The sequence below is a fragment of the Malus domestica genome, chromosome 01, assembly GCF_042453785.1.
Source record: "Malus domestica chromosome 01, GDT2T_hap1".
Classification (NCBI taxonomy): domain Eukaryota; kingdom Viridiplantae; phylum Streptophyta; class Magnoliopsida; order Rosales; family Rosaceae; genus Malus; species Malus domestica.
This window is the reverse complement of record NC_091661.1, coordinates 14908533-14930206: the sequence shown is the minus strand read 5'-3', so window position 1 is coordinate 14930206 and position 21674 is coordinate 14908533. Positions and strand designations below refer to the sequence as shown.

The window sequence follows — 21674 nt, the reverse complement described above, 5'->3', positions numbered from 1 at the left end:
TTGATTAAAACTCAAAGTTTTCAAATTATTTTCATTAGTTTTCCGCACATATTTCACTAAAATGATCATCGTGATATATTCCTCTTTTGGGTTTGATGTTTAAACGATGTTAGTTATGATGTCACATTTGAAGATTTGGAAATAAAGTGGAAAGAAAATTGCTAACATCGCAAGATGGAGAGACATTAGTGGGATTATATGTCACCTCTCCACCTCCAGAATCTCACACGTTTAGGAACATACTACATGAAGGCGAGAGTACTTCAAAATTTTACCAATCCTAAAAGATTACTGCGTACGAATTTTACCAGCATGTAAGTATGTCCCCCACTCTATCGGCCCAACAAAGAATGACCTTTGCCGTCAATCACATTTACTTGTACTGCGCCCAATGTGTAGCACATCAAATAATATTTGAGCCACATTATAAGCCTATTATTGGTCACCGCATCACAAAAATAAAAAATAAAAAACTCATATTTACTTATATTAAAAATTGTAGCATGGTCCTTCAATTCAAAATGTATGACCATTGGTCGTTTAACTCATTAAAATTGGTAGTTATGGTCATTTTCGTCAATATCGTTAAAAGTTCCGTCAAAATGAGTCACATGCCACACACTTGAGGCAAGGGACAAAATATGGGAAACTAAATGAGAAAATTGTAGAAATGGTCCCTAAACTTTAACCCAATTGGAGAAATTATCCCTCGACTTTAACCTAATTGGAGTAATGGTCTCTCAGTTTTAAGCCAATCATAGTAATGATTCTTCCAACTTAACTCGTTTTGACAAAAATTCTGATGGAGTTAACGAAAATTAGGGGTGGGCACTTAGAACTGAAAACCGAAACCGAAACACGAACCAAATCGAACCGCACCGAACGGTTTGGTTTTGCGGTTTAGAAACGGTTTCGGTTTTGAAATCAAACCGCAACATAGAAAATGGTTTGGTTTTGGTTTTGGCTTTTGAAAACCACACTGAAAATATTAATAAACATTTAATTAAATGTCCATATTATATTTCATGTTTTAATTGGTTGTTTGTTAGAATCCATACACTTAGTATGAGACTCAACCACACTAGAATATCATCATTCATCACTTTCTTTCATCCATTAACTTGAAAGACCTTTGTTAATTTATACCATCACACACACATATATGTACAAGGGTGGACTAATCTTGTTATCAAGAGTCGAACAATGATCTAATGAAGTCCACTCATTTGAAGCATGATATCACATATTCTAGTATCAAAGTTTCGCTCACGTTTAATGAATTCAAATTTATTCAACTTGTTTTATGATAAACATTATAAGGGACACCCTTTTGTTGCACAAACATGTTTTAACATCACAACTGCATGCAACATGCTAATTGTTTACATAACAAATGTCTTTTTCCTATTGCTATTGGAAAATGCTTATTAATATGTTAAATTGCAAATTGTACATTTTTTCTTAAAAACCAAACTAAAACCGTTTGAAACCGCACCGAACTGAACCAAACGGTTTGGTTTTATTTCGGTTTTGGCTTCAAAACCATACCGAACCGCAAAAAATTTCTGTTTCGGTTTCGGTTTCGGTTTCGGTTTCACTCAAAACTGCACCGAACTAAACTATGCCCACCCCTAACAAAAATAACCATTGTTGCATGTTTTGAGGAGTTAAAGGACCAATGATCATGAATTTTAGTTTAGAGACTATTACCGCAATTTCCTCTTACTTATACTTTAAATCCCCCAATAAAATTCATTTTTAAAGCCAGACAAGAATATTCCCAGCTGAACAAGTTCAAATGAACTCATAATTAACTACAACGAATCTTACTTTACTTCAAATGAACTCATAACAACGGTTAAAAATTCGAATATCTAATACTTTGAAACACCATAAAAATCGTTTATTTTTAATCTATCTTATGATATTATGTTGTTTTGAAATTGGACACAGTAATAAACTTAATTCAGATTCTTAATGTTAAACTCTAAACCTCATAATAAGCACCAAGTTTAGCAGAACATATTGTTTAATTTTTTTTTGTTACCATGAATCAACATACCACAAAGTTAGGGATGGCAACGGTTCGATTTGGGGACGGAAATGCTATATCTATCCCCATAACCACAAAAATTAACCATATCCATAACCGCAAATTAACCAACGGAGATTATCCATAACCATACCCACCGGGTAATGGATTTCCCATCGATTAACGGTTATATCCATTTTCGTCAAAAATAAAAAGTTATACTCATACACTTGACGCACAATAATTTCGTAGATACTAATTTTGTCATTAAATAGCCACATCCAATAATAAAAAACACAACAATGAATGAATTTTTTAGAGTATAAAAATAAGAGTATTGAATAAAACATTGATGATGTTGGCATAAACATAATGTTTGGTGCCTAATGTATATAGTATAGGATTTGACGATAATGAATATAGTATAGGTTCGGTGAATACTATTATATTATATTATATTATTTATATATATATATATTATTCGGTTTGGATTTGAGGACGGATATGGATTGGAGACCCCTATAACCATATCCAAAACCATAACCGAATAAAGTTCATGATTTTTCCCCATATCCATAATATACCCAAATTTTCATACCCAAATCCACTCCATTCGAACAGTTATTTACAGTTATTGAGTTTAACAGTTTGAATTGTCATCCCTACACAAAGTATACGATAAATTGTTTTTATTACCCAATTCCCACATCGAAAATGCGCATAAGAATATTTTGGGTAATGAAACAAGCAAGGGTTAGGAATCCAAAAGTCAATTTCAGTTGACTATTTTAAATACGTGGAAGATTTTGAGATCCATTAATAGGTGAACTATGATATTAGAATTCCAAATTGAAAATGTATAGGAAAGATTTTGGGTGCTGAAGTAAGATTTGAGAATCGTCAAGATTTTCAATCATATTAGCGGTATATTACTAATTATTGTCTAAACTTAACAACTTGCACAACTCGACAAGTATTGAGTTTTATCGCAAAATGTTTGGTGCAAATAAGAGTGAAATCATATATAAATTGCAATCTTTTATGTCACATTTCTGATGTCAACTTAACAAAATTCAAATTATTAGTTTGATTTGATATACAATAAGATTCATTGTAATCATCCTTAAGATAATTAGATATTGGATATCCTTAAGCGTTACCACTAAAGAGAAGTGCTAGTTTAAGCTTGTACTACAAATCAAATACCACAGCCTTGTTGAACTCTCTTTGCCTTAATTTGTCACACTAATTAAGTTCCACTCTCCTTAATAGATGGATAATGGGAAGACAATGACAAAAAAATTCAACTTAATCAAGTGATTAGTCAGAAGCAGCATCATAGCCACCCACTTCATATGATTGAAATCAAAAGTAACATGATGATTGATGGAATCTACAAATTAACAAATCCAACTCCAATCAAAATATTAGTTTGGAATTTATATTATTAAAATGCAATGTCATGATTATGCTTAACACTAACTAATTCACTGACCTCACAATAATTAAATTAAATTAAATTAAATTAAATTAGGCTTAAATCCACAATAATTCAAGATCACAAGGCTAATAGTTTTGCCATCCAAAATTATCAACATTTCACAGGAAAAAAGTCAAAAGGTTCATTAATTAAAGTTGAGATAATTGTCACATCACATATAATGACAAATAAAGCTTAATTTATGATAATGCATTTTTATTTTATTTAAGAAAATGTTTTTTTTTTAATTTTAATTGTTGACATACATATATACCCATTAAATCTTGAATTATTATTGATTCCACTTAAGAAGATGGATCATACTATATACTTTATTAGCAAATCTACCAAATATTGATCTTCTGCCACAAGAAAAGAAAGGTGAAGGATTTGCTTGTGCTGCATCAAAAGTCAATATATCTATCCAGCCATGTGAAAATATGCGCTTTATCTTATAGATTCACTTGAATCATACAAATTTTAACAAAGCAGTCCGCAAGCGCAAACTCTACTTTTGGCTTCAATATATGCAATTTTTTTAATAGTACGTAATGTCTAATGAATCTTTACCACGATTAAATCTTGTATAAAATTCGTATTATCTAATTGGTACATATTGTTGTAATTGGACCTTAATATACGATACCATTTTGATTTAAGTGAATTTTGAACAATGGGTTTGTCTTTGCCACAATATATTTTTCTTGAGTACATGAAAATCATCCTATAATTTCAAATATGAAGTTCGAGTCCCCTCAGAAAACCAACCAAAGAAAATGAATTTCGCATTCTCTTTTTTCAGCTAGCACTACTCTTTTCTTTTCGAGCCTTTAGATGAATAAATTATAGAAGAATCAAGGAATAAGGGGAGAATTGTAGAAGCAGAAAATATAGTGTGAAAATTGTTACCATTTTAAAGAATCGAGTTCAAATATATTTTTCTTATTGTCAGTTTGGTATTGCTTATATTTTTTTAGAATGCTTATAGATCTACCCTATTATCCTATTTTTACACCCACATTATGTCCCACCTACCATAAAAATTAAAAAGTTAAAATGTTATTTTTCCACCCACCATTATTCCTAAAATAACCTTTAATTTTTTTTTCAAAGAATAATATTAATACATTTTCTAAAACACACGTCATCCTTCCTTAATTGCAACACCGCACCTCCCTAGCCTCATAAACACCTCCACATCAAAAACCCAAACCTTTGACACTTGCTTGGCGGCATCTCCTTTGCAAAAAGAGAGAAACAGGAGGGGGAGGAAGACAAAAGCACGGGGGACAAAGAGAGAGAAGCACGGGGATATTGCTCCCTCAAATAAAGAGACAGATTGCTCCAAATCGATTCATTCCAATAAGGATTTGGGTTGTCATCGTCCTCTTCCATGGATACCTCATTTGTTGCATCTCCATTCTGCACGTGACTGGTGGCCGTTGTTGTTCGTCAAATAAAGAGGAAGAGGAAGAGGAAGAGGAAGAGGAAGAGGGGTTGGAGGTGGTAGTACTAGAATTGAAAGGGAGAATGGGGTGGTGCTTGTCGATGGATTTATTTTTATTTTGGTAAGTTTTAGTTTTTCTTTATTCTGCTTTAGTTTATTTAATTAAAATTATAACAAATATATAAACATGGATTTAAAAGTCTTTTGCTAAATGGGTAAATATGTGATTAATATTTTAATTAAATGGTGGGTTGGTGAGAAAATAAGACGAAGTAATTTTAATAGCACTCTTTTTTTTTTAAAAAAAAACAAGAGCGAAAAAAAAAAAAAAAAGTTGAGCTCAAAATTGTATTTGGTAACAGAATAAAAGCCCACTAAATGAAAAATTACGGTGAGAGAGAGAGCTGAAAAATGGAAGCAGCAAAATAACTGCTTTCAAAAATTAGCTTTTTATCCCAAAACACGAGTGAACAGTGCTCAGACATTGTATTTTTTGCTACAAGCATTGTTATAACTCGAGTTTACCAAATACTCATCAACTTTATTCTAAACCTATTATTCTTGCAACGGATCAAAAGTAGGTTTTTTCAAATGCATGAGAATACCAACTTAGCCCTGAATCCCACCAGTCCAAAAGAAATACAAGAGAAAAAGACAAGGAAAAACATCATAAAAATAACAAATTTCTGAGTGCAAAATTATGTCAGATAATCCTTCTGATCCAAGGGACAAACAAGTTCTGTCGAATTTCACATTTGAACACGAATCGGGGATTAAAAACTGTTTAAGAAACTAATTAAGTTACTAGAAGTTAATGGTGGTAAAAACAAAACATGATGTCTGTCACCTGAAGCTAAATCCTATTTAACCAACACGACAAATGAAACCAAATATTAACACAAGACAGACACTGTTTGTTCAGTTAATATATATCCAATGCTGTCTAAGTTATCACCTTGAACAATGTCGTCCACCAATTTTATATAACAGGCCACCACATGGGGCGGTCGTCAAGGCGCAGAGAGGAAGAGAATCCAACAAGACGGAGTCGGTCGGTTGTAAATCCATTCTGCAGGTTATGAAAACTTAAAACATGTGATGTTTGAGCATAAATATTTATGCATGACATTTGGCCGAGTTTTATATGTAAATCTGAGTTTACTGGGTCGGGCTTTGCAATGTCAAAAGCGCAGTTATGTCCGGCCCGAATGAATGAAGAACAGGACTAATTATCCTTGCTGAAAAAAGAGGTGGATATGCATCGAAGAATTATCAGCATCACAAATTCATCAAATTAAACTTCAACTAAATTGGCTATAACATTAATCAACTCCACAAATTACTAACAGTCTTAACCAGTTTTAAGATGTTTTATAATAAACAGACTTGACACGACCCGACTCAAACATCAAAACATCAACAAGACAAGTTACTCGACGTGATGCTACCATCCAGCCAGCGTTCTTTCCAAGTTTCGACTTTTGCAGCTCACTCCTCTTTCCCCACAGCTCAGATGTTCACTTTGATATCACCCACTGGCTAGTTCCGGTTCTTGGATTTCTCCATGGCCCTAGGAGCTATATATGGAACAAATTAACAAACAGGATAAGATGGGATAAGAGTACAATTCATCATTTAAATCAAAAGGTGAAAAGATCAAACGTTTATCTCGTAAAACTATAAGCTGAAACCAGTAGTAATCTAGAATTTTAAGACATTACAATTATGCACAGCAGATCCGTATAAAACTAGAACAAAAAAATGCAGGCGTCTTCTGGTAAGGCTAAATGAAGCGCATGGCAACAAAGCATGAAAACTGAAACCATCGCATTCAATCATTCTACATCCCACAGATACCGCAGTTTTTATGCTATGAGCTGAACTAGAAAATAGTTCATGTCAACATACCAACTTAACTTGTTAGATTGTTTCATTAGGACTCCGAGGGGCCACATAGATTGTCATAAATTTGCTTTAAGTTCAAGTCAATTAAGAGGTTGCACTGCCATCACACCTAATGAAGTAAATAGGAAACTCACTTGTCTACAAAATTCACCCATTTCGTTCAGTGCCTCATAAATCTCCCATTTTATCTCTTTTAAATGTTTTTATTTTCCCAAATATCCATCTGACGTAAACACTCTTGCGGAACTAATATTGGTAACAAATCATAAGATTATTGTTAAACACAATCAGTACAAATTAATAGTCATCGCCAAAGTAGAAAGACAAACCTAAACCAATGGCATCGGAGCCCTTCATTATCTTCAACCTCTTGCATGTGTCAATAAACATCCTGTAAAAAAAAAAATCCGAATATACGAGATGAGCATCATGGACCATAGGATTTAGAATATTCAACGTCATAGTGAACTAATTTTGTTGTTTCACGTTTTACTCTTCCTCTTTCAGCTATAAGAGCAAACTCATGATATGCTCTTAATATACTGAAAACTATTGAAAATATTGCATCCATAAAACTTCTATAAATAGAAATGAACAGAAGAACTTAATTCAGCATATTCCTGAACAAGGCTATCACATTTTCAAAAGTTTATGAGTCAGTTTAGCATTTGAAATACTTTAATTTTAATTCTACAAGTTATCATCTTTTTGTACTTTATTTTAGAAGAAATACTAAAAATAAATGTGGAAAATAAAGTGTAAATTAAATAGTTTATGCAAGGGTTCAATTGGGCCTCAAAACTTTATATGTTTGTAAACAAGATTCATGTATGCTTTCACAAATTTTGTTGTTCCTGTCAACATAAGCTTTAGTCGATGAATTGGAGATTAAGGACTAAATGTAGATTAATTTAGAATCCAGTCCCTCAGACGATTAAGATCTCTAGTTTCTTGCAAGTTTACAATACAGTATCGCCCTCCTGACAATGGAGTAATGAAGCATTTCATTAATAAAACTCTCACCCTTCTCATAATTTATTTTTTATTACTGTTCATTAAAAATAAAAAATAAAAAGTATCACCTTCCATAAGGGAAGTCCTCCCTCTCATTGATGGGGGAATCCTAATGTTCCCCGCTTATAACCCATACATGTAAATTGTACCGCGATACATCAAACTTTTACTGTTGTTTGTGTGAGAAGGGTCATTTTACTTCAAAATATATGTTGTACAAACAAAAGGCTTCAACTTTGGGAAATAATGAAACAATGTTTATGCACTATAACAGTTTAAAAAATTCTCCCTGTGGAAATCAATCAGAAAAATACAGGAATATTAGAACTTACTCCCATGGGACATCCCCAACAAGCATCCAGTCACCATCCTTGTCCTCATATGTAAGAACATATTCTGATCCGTGAAGAAGATCTCTCAGCTTACTCTCACTCAGTCTTTCCCTCCCCGGAGCTCCATGGGACCCGTATTGCCCTGAAATCACAATAGAAAAGTGTGGAAATAGGGTCCATGCAGAAATGGATTGTTTTTCTATATGTAAAGATATGATATCAATATTAAATAAAGTAGAGCAGTAATTCACCTATGGTAAAACAGCTGAACATCTTTTCCAGAGCAGAAGACAGATCTTGATATGTAGAGTAGGTTCTCAGGTCTACCTTCCTCAGGTAGGGAGCCCCATCCATGCTGACCTTGACAAAAAGTCCACCGGGACCAGGTTTTCCATTCACTTCATCATTGTTCTTTGATGTAGTGGCTAGAGAATTCTTCCTAAATGATCTAATTGGAGGCCATCCAACAACTTGTGCCCTGCCAACCGAAAGTAGATACAATTACGAACAAACCACAGATTTTATATAAAGCTTCAAAGTCGTCCATCTAAAATTCTAACTTACTTAGCAGCTGGGGCACTTCCATTGTTAGAAGCACCCAAAGGGTTATGGTTGCCTCCGTTTGTAGCATTAGATTGTTCTTGTTTAGTGCGTGCTTCTTTTGTTATGGTTGGCTGACACCCAGAAGGCCTGGATGATAGCATTACATTGATTGAATTCACAGGAAACTTCCCTTGTCCAACAGATTCTGGAGATTCAGAATCAGAGCCAGCTGCATGAAACATCCAATTTCCTTCAGTATATGCATTACTTTTCACCTCTGAGAATCCATCCATAGTGTCAGCAAAACCCCTTTTGTTGCCATTCTTCTGTGATGAGGAGCAGATTCCATCTTTTGAAGGAAGCAAAGGAAACAGTGGCTTCTCGTCAAGTTTCCCCGAGTTCAACAAGCAAAGATCAGGTTCCCGTTCTGGTGATTGGGATCCAGGAAGGCCGAGCCTCAACTCCGTAGCCTTAAAGTTCAGATTGTTCTTAGTCCCCTCTGACAAGTTCGAGACCGTGGAGCTGTCGACTGAAGAACAATCTGACAATCCTAGGTAGTTACGTTCTTTCAGTCCAGAGCTGTTTTGAGAGATGCAGTCCATAGAGCGTGAAAAAGCTACCATAGACCCATTGCTCTGCCCTTCCTCCTCACCACCCAATAGTGGTGGAGACATTAGCAACTACACTATTGCAATAGGGAAACAATATGAACCAAATTATCAGATTCATTGCTTGTAAAACTACCAGCAAAACCAAAACATGAAAATCCCAACAGCACAAGATGGAGAAAGCTTAGTTTAAGGTTTAACTGTCTCATCTAATGGAAATTAAATTCACATTGAGTGAGTCCTAGAAAATTTTATGAACAGAGAATCATGAATTTTCTCATCATGATTTTCCCATCAAAATAATTGTGAGCATGAATAAAGGGGTTTTCAAAAGACAAAAGTCACAAAACTATCTGATAAAACAAACAGTGGCTATCCAGAAACCAGTAACACGTATACCATATTAAACCAAGACAGATCAATATCCCAACGGAACAGATTCAAGCTTCTCCTAGAATAGTTTCCAGTGAGAAATGAAACTCAAAAGGATATATATATGAATAATCTAAAGGAAAAATAGAAATATTTGACAGGATCCATTTGGGAAATGTAGATTAGTCGAAATACAATCAAATCCATGAAGGAAAAAAAAATCCCCAAATTGGGAAAGTGCTCACTGGTCTGCACATATAATCAATGTACCAGAGAACATATATTTATATGGCTTCAGATCAAACCACAAGCCACCATAGTCCAAGCTAAAGGTTCAGATGCCAGGGGTTTGTAGCTCAAGCGCTTAAGAGCATTTACCCTTGCACCCGAGATCCTAGGTTCGATTTTCCCTCCCCCAAATACCGCTCGTATAAAAAAACTCGGTAAATTCAAACAAACCCAAACCATTACACAATACGTTATGAACAGCCTAAGATAGTTGTAAGATTGAAGGAATCTCAAGAAGAAACTAGGACATGAAAATCCTACCAAAAATGGAATAGTAAATTCACCGGCAACGAAAGGTTGGAACAAACACAAGTATCCTCCATAAGTTCAACCTCACAAGCTTAATAGGAAATTTTGCTACTTTATGATGTGATTCCATCAGAAACTAAACCAAATGCACATTATAAACAAATTGATAAGTGAATCCGTATTTATACTTTCTTGGAAAGGAAAAAGGTCAACTGGGTATTTAGCATTTTGCTTGCATGAGCTAAGCTTTACCATTTAAAAATTAAAATAAAAAATAAAAAAATAATCTCCTTTTTCTCATCTCCCTAAATTTTCTAGGAAACCAAACAGAAAATGCAAAAAAAATGTTAAAACAACTTTTAAAAAGAAAATTGTACAGATCCACTGCGATATATAAAAGTCCAAAAAAAGGATAGCAAATTAAGCTGAAATGCTCCAGGAATTTACTCCGAATATTGAACAAAACAATATGCAACTGAAAAAAACAAAAAACCCAAAAATAAATAAATAAAAATCAAACCAGAGAGAGAGGCAAGGTTACAGAGAAATCACAAAACACTGAGCTTTCAGAACGAACCCAAAACATACAGAGCATCAAGATCTCAGAACAAAACGACCCAGAAGTCAAAAAAGAAAAAAAAGCTCAGCTGCAAAATCATATACTAAATTATACACAAATATTAATTAAGACTGTAAAAACAAAGGTTTTGAATTAGCAGGAAAACAAAATAAAAAATGGGAATATTGGTAGCACGCACCTGGGGAACTTGTGTGGATCAGACAAGGAAGAGAAGACCGACGAACCCTTTTTCTGAATTCTCAAAGAAAATGCAAACAAAGCATCAAAGTAAAAGCAGAGAAAGAGGGGAGAGGAAGAGGGGAGAGAGAGAGAGCTTAGGACCCTTCCATTAGGCAGAAAGCAACAAAAGCTGTATTTTTTAGGCTGAGCTCGCCGAGGAACTCGAAGCTCAAAATAATTAATATATTTTGTTGAAAAGAAAAAGAAAAAAGTAGGGGTATAACTGAAAATACGGCTAAAAGGTGGGGTTTTGTAATTATATTAATGTATGCTTTGTCTCCGAAAATACGGACCGGCTGGTTTTGCACGGCGCCGATCTGGGACAGAATGGGGAGAGGATTGAAGGCTCGGATTGACTCTGTTCACTGAATCTGAGCCGTCAATTTTTGGTTCCGCGAAAAGATGTAGTTCTGGCGCAAGGATTCAGGATCCTCTCCTGAGCAAATAGAGAGGATCCTTCTGACCGGGTCCATCGGACCGTTCAAAAGTTATCCAACGGTTATAATTATTATAACTTTTAGTGGAGCCCTCTGTTTGTAGCCGTTGGATAAATTTTGAACGGCCCGATGAGCCCGATCAGGAGGATCCTCTCCATTTGCTCAGGAGAGGATCCTGATCCCTGGCGCAAAGACGTTCTCCCTTTTGTTGTAACTACTCGTTACGTTATTGTTTATTGCTTTGTCAATTCGCTTAAATGTTAAAAATGGTTTGTGCATTTTACCTGTTGGGTCAATTTTAGTTTCCGTCTCTTTATTTTGGCCGATTTGATTATCGAGTTTCAAATCGTTAACCAATATAGTCAATTCCGTTAATTTACTATTAAATATTTCATTTTAAATTTATTTAAGAAATATGGAAAGCTTAATGTAAAATTTAAATAAACATAACATAACATAACAGCATCTCTAACCGCGAACGTGCAGACTGCAGTGGGAAGGGAGATCCACAAAGGAGAAGAAGGGATGCAGATCAATGCTACGAAGATGGTGGATGCGAATATGACGCGGAGTTGTATGCGGTCAACACTGGCGCAGGAGAGCAGAAGATGGACAGCAACAGAACGTCGACGTATCACTAAAGAAATAATGCGGAATTCGATGGACTTTTTTTCCAAAAGAGATAGGATGGATGGTTACGGGGTGACTCATGGTGGTGGCTGGGATTAAGGGTAGAGGCGGAAGGGTTTCAATTTTTTTGTTGTTGAATTTTTTTTTTTTTTCCCTTACTTTTTTCTTTCTTTTTTTGTCAATTTGAAACATGTAATCGGTCGTAAGGGTAAAACATAGGACCATTTTAACATCTAAACCTTATTAATTTTTTAAATTATGATCATAAAACTTTATTTTAAGATCTTTTGTTTTAAATTATCAATTAAAAAAAAGTACCAATGGAAAAGACAACCAAAGCAATTTATGAATACACTATAATTTAAAATAATTATAGGATTACAACTCAATTCTACCACGTTTTCCGATCGGCCAATTTTTCTGACGAACTGACGATCATATTTTTCCGTGTCAAGGTCATTGTCCTTTTTCAGAAAATCGTAATGAATTTTCTCAAAGTTATTGATTTTATTGTGTATGCGTCACTTATTACTACGATCTAGTGATATTCGTTTTCATCTGTAAGTAGAAGTTTTAGGTTCGATTCTCGTCAAAGGCGAATATGAACCAAATGACTATGGTTTGCCCATTGTGAAGTTTAGCTCACTCCCGCACCCCTTAGTATAAATAATATCGAATGCATTAAAAATAATTATTGAGTATACATATGAAAAAAAAATACTAAACTCACACAACAAACATAATTGAAGATGAAAATGTTGCACATATTGCTACTTTTCTTGTGAGATCAAGCATTCTAGTGTTAGGAATGTAAAAGAGTAAGACGAAGTTGTCTGAATTGCCTCTTCATTAAATATTTGTTGAAAGACGTGTTACAAAGTACAATGAACAGTTGCAGGTCAAAACATATGCAGTCTGTATGCTCATTTATAATTGTGAATGTTTCGCCATCTGAGTCTTTGTCACCATGTAGTCTTTCCTTAAATACTATGTCCCCTACTTTGAAAGAGCGAGACTTGACCCCCAGAGTCATAATAGTTGAAGGTATGTTCACCCTTGATTGTCTTGATACAAACATTTTATCCTTCTTGTTGTAATGAGCTTATTGAGAGTAAAAATCATTCCTCTTGCCAATGGATGAATAAGTTTGGTGACTTAATGGGTTGCTAAGTGGGGCAAGAGAAGATGTAATAGGTGTCTGAATAGTCAAAATTTTCTCACCTAGTAGAATTTGACTTCCACTCCCCACTTGTTGATAGGGTAGGGGTTCCTTTGATATGTCTTTGCCTCGGCAAATGCATGATTGTAAGCTTGTATCATCACCTTATAGTAAGTATTCCAAGTGTTAGCATTGTTCATGTACTTAGATAAACATTCATGCATGCCTACTGTGAAAGCCCTAAGAGCTGTTTTATCATTTGTCTTTACACAACGAGAATACTCATTGCTGAAATGACCCACATACCCATGCAATGACTCATTTGGCTTCTGAAAAATGGTGTACAAATCATCAGCAAAGTGTAAGCGATCAACTTGGAAGATGTGTTGAGCCACGAAAAGTCTCCTTAGCTTAGCAAAGGAATCCACCGTATCATGTTGAAGATGACAATATCAATTGAGAGCTCCACCTCCACTTAAGAAAGTGGAGGGGAAAATGAGTCATCGATCCTCATCACTGTTTCTTTGGTACACCATGGTGGATTCAAAGAGATGAATATGCTAAATTAGATCTTCCCTCCCATTATCTGGCTCATCTTCTGTTTTGTTTCTCCTTGTAGAGGGGTGCCAAGGATCTTCCTTGTCAAAAGGTCAAGCCTTGGCATATTCCAGTCAAGTATCATGGCATGACGCTCAATTTTTAGTTTGTTCACTTATTTAAGAAGTTGCATGATAAAGGGGTCCTGAGTGGAGTCAGGCACCATTAGAACCCTCATTCATAAGTTTCCATCATCTCTTTGAAGTTGGAAAGCTCAGGAAAGGGTATGTGGCATTTCCATGGATTCAACATACTGGCTGTTGAGACATGCATCTTGGAAGCCCCCTGAGTCTCCTATACCTTCTTATCCCTCTAAGGCTTTTTGTTCCTTCCCTGGGTTGGTAGCTGGTCTGGGTTGTGGCAGGGGACCGAGTCCGTCGATGACCCTAGGGTTGTTGATCTTTGAACCTACGTGGATGGGTTTTGCATCTAAATTTTAAAATTTTAAAATTTCCATGTGGGCCAGATTAACACGTGGCACCCAGTCACTTGTCAACATGAGTGTCACATCACAGGTTATCTGTAGTTCTGACGGAAAGCTTAATAGACGTATAAAAGTGTCACAAAAATCTCACTTTATGTATTATGTATGAGACTTAGATGAAAAAAAAATTATTATAAAAAAATTTGAAAACCACGAAATTTTAGGTAAATAATAATGTGAGGAAGGAGAAACTTCCTTGTCTAGGCTGCATTCCCCCTTCTTTCCAAATATTTCTACTACTAGAGAGCAATACTCCGGTGAATTGTAGAAAAGTTACAAAGAAAAATGCAGTGTTTCTAGAATCTTAAAATGTTGATGATATTTGAAATTTTAATATAAATTGGGTTTGAATACTATATTTTATGGAATAGTATAATTTATAGCCAACCTGAAAGAGACAAAGTAAAAACATAACAAGTGCGGACAAGTCTATCATATTCAGAAGAGTAAACTCAGGCATCAAACCAGGAATGTGATTTGATAACTTGATATTAATTATTAACTAGTTTGGTATGAATTATATACTTGGTGATGGGTAGACTATTGTATTGCTAATCAAACATATATAAACTGGTTGCTTCAAAAATCAAATAAAAACGGTGGACTTCACTTTTTCAACCTGAATTTATACGCGATAGTTTACATTGTTGAGTTTGGGTTGACTATAAAGTGAGTTAGTCGTAATAATAATAGTTACAAGCTCATTATAAGACATCTAACAAGTGAAAAAGATTACCAAACCGTAACACTAATGATAATCAATAAAAAAATACTTGTTTACTCCTTGTAGTGAGCATCACAACCGTGTGAATCAAAACTAAATTTCTTTTGACCAAGTAAATGAAATTAAGTATCGTTAAACCAACTAATTAAGAAATATTGAAAAAAAATAAACACTGACTGAAACAAACACGGAAGAGGGTAGGGATTAAGATTAGGAAGAGAGAGGGGGACAGAGAAAAACAGGGGTAGGAAGTGTGGTAGGGGGGACAAGAAAACGGCAGTTGACGTCTGTTTGCCGGGTGGTGAGCAAGACATCTAACCTCCCTCCTCCATCATATTTCTCTTTCCATAAATACCCTTCAATAATTAATTGTTTATTGTTTTACCAAATTAAATTATTGTTTATAGACGCCTAAATTAAAAAATTAAGATTAAAATAATGAAAATGCTGGTGGTGAAACTTGGTCGGAGTAGCATCATGAAACTGGCAGGAGTGCTTTCGCACGCTTGGGGGCACAAGCATTCATGTTTTGTGCATGCCACAAAATATTATCCATCATCACCCTAACATCACTCCCCACGTCACCTGCACCTACTACTACTGCTTCTTTGCATTTGCCTACCATTTCAACAAGGGCATATACCAAACCGGTTTATTGTGGCTTGACGTTCTGTATCAATAATGAATTATTACGTATAGTTTACTACCCTAAATTATTAGAATAGAACGTTACGATGCCAATGAATTTGTTTGTTTTGTGTAAGTCATGATTTGAATAATACATTCTTTCGTGTAAACTTTTTCTTATATAATAATACATTATTAATCTGAAATGCTACTAAATGAGTGAACTCGTTTGATGCCATTCAATTATTCATTATGATCTCTTTGCCCTTTTATTCTTGAATTTCTTGAATTTTATTTTTTAGTGTATTTGTTTTGCTGCGGTGTATTAATGGTTGTTTCTGCATGCACTAGTATATAGGCTCTGCAATGGCTATATGTAGGTGCTGTTTAATTAAGCAAACATGGGGTACTGTTACTGTTTGTGAAAAGGACAAAAACATGTTCATTGCTTGTTGGTATGGAGAAATTGTACGTGCCTGGAGGCCTTGTGGCCCTTGTCTGCATTTCCTAGTGAAATACTGCAATAGGAGCTTTGTGCTCTCTTCTCTTCTCACTCGCCTCATCTAATTGGATTGGATTGGATTTTTGTTTAAGATTGGGTGGATAAATTTTTGATCTAGTTTATGTTTGTTAGTTCATAAGGATCATTTTTGTACTACCAACTATGTATGTTTTGGTGAATGGTAGATTAGAACATTCGTCAATCCAGAGACTCGACCGATTTCTGATGTCATGACCTAAGGTTTGAACTCTACATTGAATAATCAGAGTTCAAGCTCTCAATCTTCGGCACAAGAATAGAACTTGAACCTCAAACCTCGAACCTAATGGTCACTATAAAACAAATTGACAATAGCCAATAAAACTTATTGTACCTAATGAAATTTAACAAAACCAATTAGTGACCAATGATGTGAGTAAATATATTACATATTCACCGCTTTACCCATTAATAAGGGTTTACTCACCTTAATATGTACAATTATTATTAGTGGTTATTGCAAAGTGATGGATTGCTCTTGTAGTTAGAGTCTTTTTTTTTAACCTACTGCGTCTTGTGTTCAAACTCTCCCCCTCATTTAATGTAGAATATCGCACACTTGTATTAAAAAATTGTGACTACGGGCGAGTTTTATCTTGATTTGGCTTCAGGATTCAATTTTCGAGTCCCCATTTCCAGGTTCACCGCTCGGAATATGAAACCTCGACTTAGCTCACATTAAAGAAAAATAAAATTGGATGTAAAACTGTAGGCCTAAAGTTTCACACCCCAGTCCAAATCCGGTTTACACACCTCAAAGATTGGGGCCCAAGTTTTACAGATCCCACTTTTGCATCTTGGCGAGTAAGTTGGGACTTTTACATGACCACCCAACAACAATCAAATTCCCTTTTCATCTAAAGGGTTTTCTGAAGAAACACCTACTAGATCAAGAAGCACTTTCAATTTGTTTCTATTAAGCGTTTTAATAAAAGTTCCAACGTTTTTAGTCAAAGCGCTTTCTAAGGGAAGCACTTGTAGTCAAAGCGCTTTCTAAGGGAAGCACTTGTAGTCAAAGCGCTTTCTAAGGGAAGCACTTGTGAACATAAATTCTTTCTACATAAGTAATTCAAATGCCCTTACTTAATGATAATACTACAACATATTACACATTAATTACATCATTTTTTATCCAATCGAAATAGGATTTGATTTATTTATATTTAAATAAATTTTTATTTTCATCTTCTTTGGAAGTATTAAACCCCTATTCATTTTCAAGATACAAGAGAGGACATGTGTTGTAGTATTAGGTCATCTCGAACTGACCCGGTCAAAAGGCTATAGGGTTAAAAATAGCTAAAAATGACATGAAAACTGTCTTCAACCGAGGGTTAGGCCAAAGAGCTCGTGGGCCCCACCGGACCAAAACTACCAAATCAGGCCAATCGGCTGGCCCAAATGAGCCAGCCAACGCCGGCCCCGCCCAGAATTACAAACCAAACGGCTAATTAGCATCAGCATGATGCCAGCTAACAACGGTTAGCTGACGTCAGGTTATTGTTGAATTTGAAAATTTTTATTATTTAAAAAAAATCTATTTTTTTTCATATAACTACCTAAGCCATTAAACAACATTAAACAAAATTAAACAACATTAAACAACGCAGTCTCCACCCTAGTACTACTTGGGGGAGTTATTCAAATTTAAACAACATGAAACTTAAACAACATTAAAAAAAACATTTAACAACATAAAACTTAAACGCCTACTCCATGCTTCTTTTGGCCCAAAGATGTGCAACAAGATCCTGTTGTAGGTACTTGTTTGTGGCATGCGAACGTATCATCCTATGGCACCTCATGTACTCATTTAAAAAGATATTACCAATTCTTGGATCAAAAGGCAAATTAGGCCCATCATATATTTTTGCACGAGCCTCCTTGACCTATTTGGATCATCTTGGTCATCATCAGACTTTCCATCAATATAGTCATCTCGCTCATCCTCCACAATCATGTTGTGTAATATGATGCACGACATCATGATGAAGTTCAATTTATCTTGACTCCACCCTCTTGCCGGTTCCTTAATGATCTTCCACCGTGCTTGTAGAATACCGAAAACTCATGCCTCTTGGTGTAAGGTAAACCACCTTTGGGAGCCATCCATAGGGTTTCCAATTGCTTGGACAAGTGCAACCCACTTCAGGTAGATGCGATCTATTAAGTAATACCCCATATTGTACTGACGCTTGTTGATATAGTAGTCAAGTTGAGGTGATTTACCTTCCGTCAGGTTATTGAAGAGGGGTGAACGCCAAAGTATTGTATTGTCATTTTGGGATCCTAGGACTCTAAAGAAAGCATGTCAGATCCATGTGTCAAACAAGGTAACCACCTCTAACACAATAGTTGGCTTTCTCGATTTTCCGTTAAAGCCTTTTTGCCATCCTGTGGGACAATTCTTCCACTGCCAATGCATGCAATCTAATGACCCTATCATGCCCGAAAAGCTATGGTCTTTAGCTTTTGCAAATGAGCCAATCCATATCTGCTTGATTTGGTTCACGGAGGTACTCCTCTTTGTAAATCTGAACAATTGTGTGACAGAATTCAACAAGATTATTAAGGCATGTAGACTTAGACATACCATATGTATCATCCATGGCATCAGCTGGGGATGCATAGGCCAACATTCGGAGTGCAATAGTAACCTTCTGATAAGGTGAGAAACCAAGGTGGCCTGCTCTATCCAGCTTCTGTCGAAAGTATGGATTGACATGTTGGACATCATGAAGTAAATGCTCAAAGACATAACGCCTCATTCGAAAACGACGTTTGAAATCGGGGTTGAAGTAGTTTTTCATCAGAGTCTCATGTGCCATCTTTCTATTTCGTGGTTTGTAAGAGAAACTAGCAACAAAGCCACCCAATTGAGGTTGTTCTTCAATTGCTTCACATGCCATGACCTCAACCATTGCTGCTATATATGTTATGTTGCGCCATGCTTCATCTTTTTCATCGAACTCCTCATATTCTCGTCTCATTTATACCCATTTATCTTCCAATTCATAATTGGATAAGGACTCCCAGTTGGAATGCGAAGAGGATTAAAAGTTGGAATTCATTGCAAACTTGAATTGAAAAAGATATTGTAGAGGGCAAAGATGAAGATGTGTGAATTATACCCCAATATCCACCCTATTTATGGATATTGGAAGCTGAAGATAAGAAGTGTCACGCATATAAGAATCCCATCTAAAATTTGCACAACCAATTACACCTCAACATGTGGCACTCGAAATACTATCTGAAAAATTATTAAGATTACATATCAACATGAAATCTGGAGAGTTACTCACATATCAACACGTGGCAATCAAAATCCTATTCGAAAAATTATTGAGATGACATATCGACAAGAAATCTGGAGAGTTACTCACATATCGACACGTAACACTCGAAATCCTATCCGAAAAATTATTGAGATTACGTATCGACAAGAAATATGGCTTACTCACTTTAGCGACACGTGTCACTCGAAATCCTATCCGAAAAATTATTTAGGTAGTTTAATTTAAGTAACCATATTAATGCAATTAAAATAATAAATTATGTTTGGCCTATGTCCCTTTGGCTCACTCGGTTGGAGATGGTAAGAAATATGGTCTGACATTGTTCATTAAAATATTAATTTCTTAGAGGGTTATAGGGCTAAAGGGAGCCCTTTGGCTCTCCTTCGATTGGAGATGGCCTTATTGGTCCATTGTAAAAAAAAAAAAAAAAATTAGGTTTTGAATGATTAGCATGCAAGTCTTGTCCAAAAGACTGGTTCCGAATTTTGATCACAATAATTTCAGTTTATTTGGGTTGGTATGAAAGTTTGAGAACGTGATTTGGAGATGGGCGTATCTTCAAAACACTGCACAAAGCCCTTCATTTTTCTCTTCTTTACGAACGAAAAAAAAAAAAAAAAACTACATCAAATTCATCTAAACTGCAAACAAGTGATTTGAATTTGAGTTTAGATGTTTAAGCACACTGCTATAATCAAATTGGTCAACCAAAGCCAAACCTGTGCACACTTCATTTGGGATGATGTTGTCTAGGGTAATTGGATTTCGAACTTTCTAACCCTTTGGAAAACCCTTTGTTACAAAAAGGAAAATAATACAAGGACATGGGCTAAATTACCATCCACACGTATAATATGACATGCTTTCACAACCTTTTTTTTGCCTACCATGTTTGTATGGATGAAATTTGTCTTGAAAGTGAAAGAAGGTAGGAACAAAAATGAAGTTACGAAGAAGTTGCGTCGATGTGAATCATCGATGCTTGCTCTCCAACAGAAAGGAGACTGCGTTTCTTGGGAAGCAAACCAGTTTCGTTAGGTCTGCAGCTCTCTGAAAGATAAAAGCCAAAAGCACAAATGAGATATGACATACACACTTTACATATGTAAGTCCCAGAATTAGCAGATAGCTGAGAGCTCATGGCTTCAAATGTTTTCCAGGTATACGTGAGGACTGGCACTTTGGACAAGAGAAAGGGGTGCCAACTTTCACTTGGTTCCAACAAGCAATAACAAACCTAGTTGCTGATGTTGTTTTTGTTATTGTTGGGTTTTGATTTAAGTGGTTCGGTCTAATAGCATGGTTGGATTAGCACTCTTAATTCAAAATGAACTGTCACTTAGTATTACGGTCTAATGATATTCATCTTAATTTGTAAGTAAGAAGTTTTAACTTCGACTCGTGTGAATGACGAATTTGATACCAATTTGTTAAAGCTAGACCCATATATGTGGTATAGCTCAAGTCTTTCACTTCTTCATCCTTAGACTAGGGTGGGCTCTAGCTCCGTGCAAGTTTTTCATAAACAGAAACTTAGTGCAAATTTTTAGCTTGTCTACTCCACTCACTAGAAATTTGTTCACCCCACAACAAAATCCCATGCATTCTGTCCAAGCAACTCTCAATGCAACGCCAGTTGACCACTCACACATAATAGAAAGAAGAAAAAATAATTATAGCTCACCTGAGTGAAACTTAATTCTACTTTTGAAGATCTCTAAAATGCCGAAATCATATATTTTGTTATCTAAATTTTACTCTCTCGATGTGAGATAATACTATGGTTAATTGTTAATTGAACCAAACTTAAAATTGCCAATATTACTTCATCTTTGTTTCATTTTCTTTCTTTTGAAATTGCATGAGTTCAATTCTTGCTTTTCTTTACTCTAATTCTTCTTTCTATAATGTTTTACAGTTTGCATTATGGGTGAGAAGAACTTGTAGATCAAGTGAACTTTTTTATGGCAAGTGGAGACACAATTATGGAATCAATTGGATTAAATTTTTTTAGCTTCATTTGCGTATTAAAAAGTCAACATCATGGAGAAAAAAATTGACGCAATTTCTCTCTGTGTGTGAGAGGTTTTCTCTCATTCTGAGAGTT

The 21674-nt window shown here is 35.3% G+C and overlaps 2 protein-coding genes and 1 long non-coding RNA gene across 4 annotated transcripts; 1 reads left to right on the top strand and 2 right to left on the bottom strand.

The window, feature by feature from the left end:
- The first annotated feature begins 4679 nt into the window (after positions 1–4679).
- LOC139196988 (uncharacterized) lies at positions 4680–6498 on the top strand. The gene is made up of 2 exons (XR_011581927.1): positions 4680–5080; positions 5950–6498. It is a non-coding gene; the product is annotated as an uncharacterized lncRNA (long non-coding RNA).
- LOC114819907 (auxin-responsive protein IAA9) lies at positions 6229–11479 on the bottom strand. Of its 2 annotated transcripts, none has more exons than XM_029089567.2 (6): positions 11029–11479; positions 8775–9433; positions 8462–8688; positions 8211–8352; positions 7194–7255; positions 6229–6536 (listed from the first exon to the last, which is right to left on the bottom strand). In XM_029089567.2, the coding sequence occupies exons 2-6, from the start codon at positions 9425–9427 to the stop codon at positions 6499–6501; spliced, it is 1122 nt and encodes a 373-aa protein (XP_028945400.1). In that variant the 5' UTR covers positions 9428–9433; positions 11029–11479; the 3' UTR covers positions 6229–6498. The 2 variants fall into 2 exon arrangements, with proteins under 2 accessions (XP_028945400.1, XP_028945375.1); XM_029089542.2 differs by having other exon boundaries at positions 8775–9438; positions 11029–11295.
- A 7254-nt stretch (positions 11480–18733) lies between these two features.
- Positions 18734–19258, bottom strand: LOC139197279 (uncharacterized). Its single transcript, XM_070824267.1, has one exon. The coding sequence runs from the start codon at positions 19256–19258 to the stop codon at positions 18734–18736; it is 525 nt and encodes a 174-aa protein (XP_070680368.1).
- Positions 19259–21674: the final 2416 nt, after the last annotated feature.

Bases quoted from the DNA above. Each gene is read 5' to 3' on its own strand.
- LOC114819907 (XM_029089567.2), bottom strand. From the start codon at position 9,427: ATGTCTCCACCACTATTGGGTGGTGAGGAGGAAGGGCAGAGCAATGGG. The intron at 8,689-8,774 runs GTAAGTTAGAAT...TTCGGTTGGCAG, and splicing joins GGAAGTGCCCCAGCTGCTAA to GGCACAAGTTGTTGGATGGC. The intron at 6,537-7,193 runs GTTTGTCTTTCT...TTCCATATATAG, and splicing joins CTCCGATGCCATTGGTTTAG to CTCCTAGGGCCATGGAGAAA.
- LOC139197279 (XM_070824267.1), bottom strand. From the start codon at position 19,258: ATGAGACGAGAATATGAGGAGTTCGATGAAAAAGATGAAGCATGGCGC.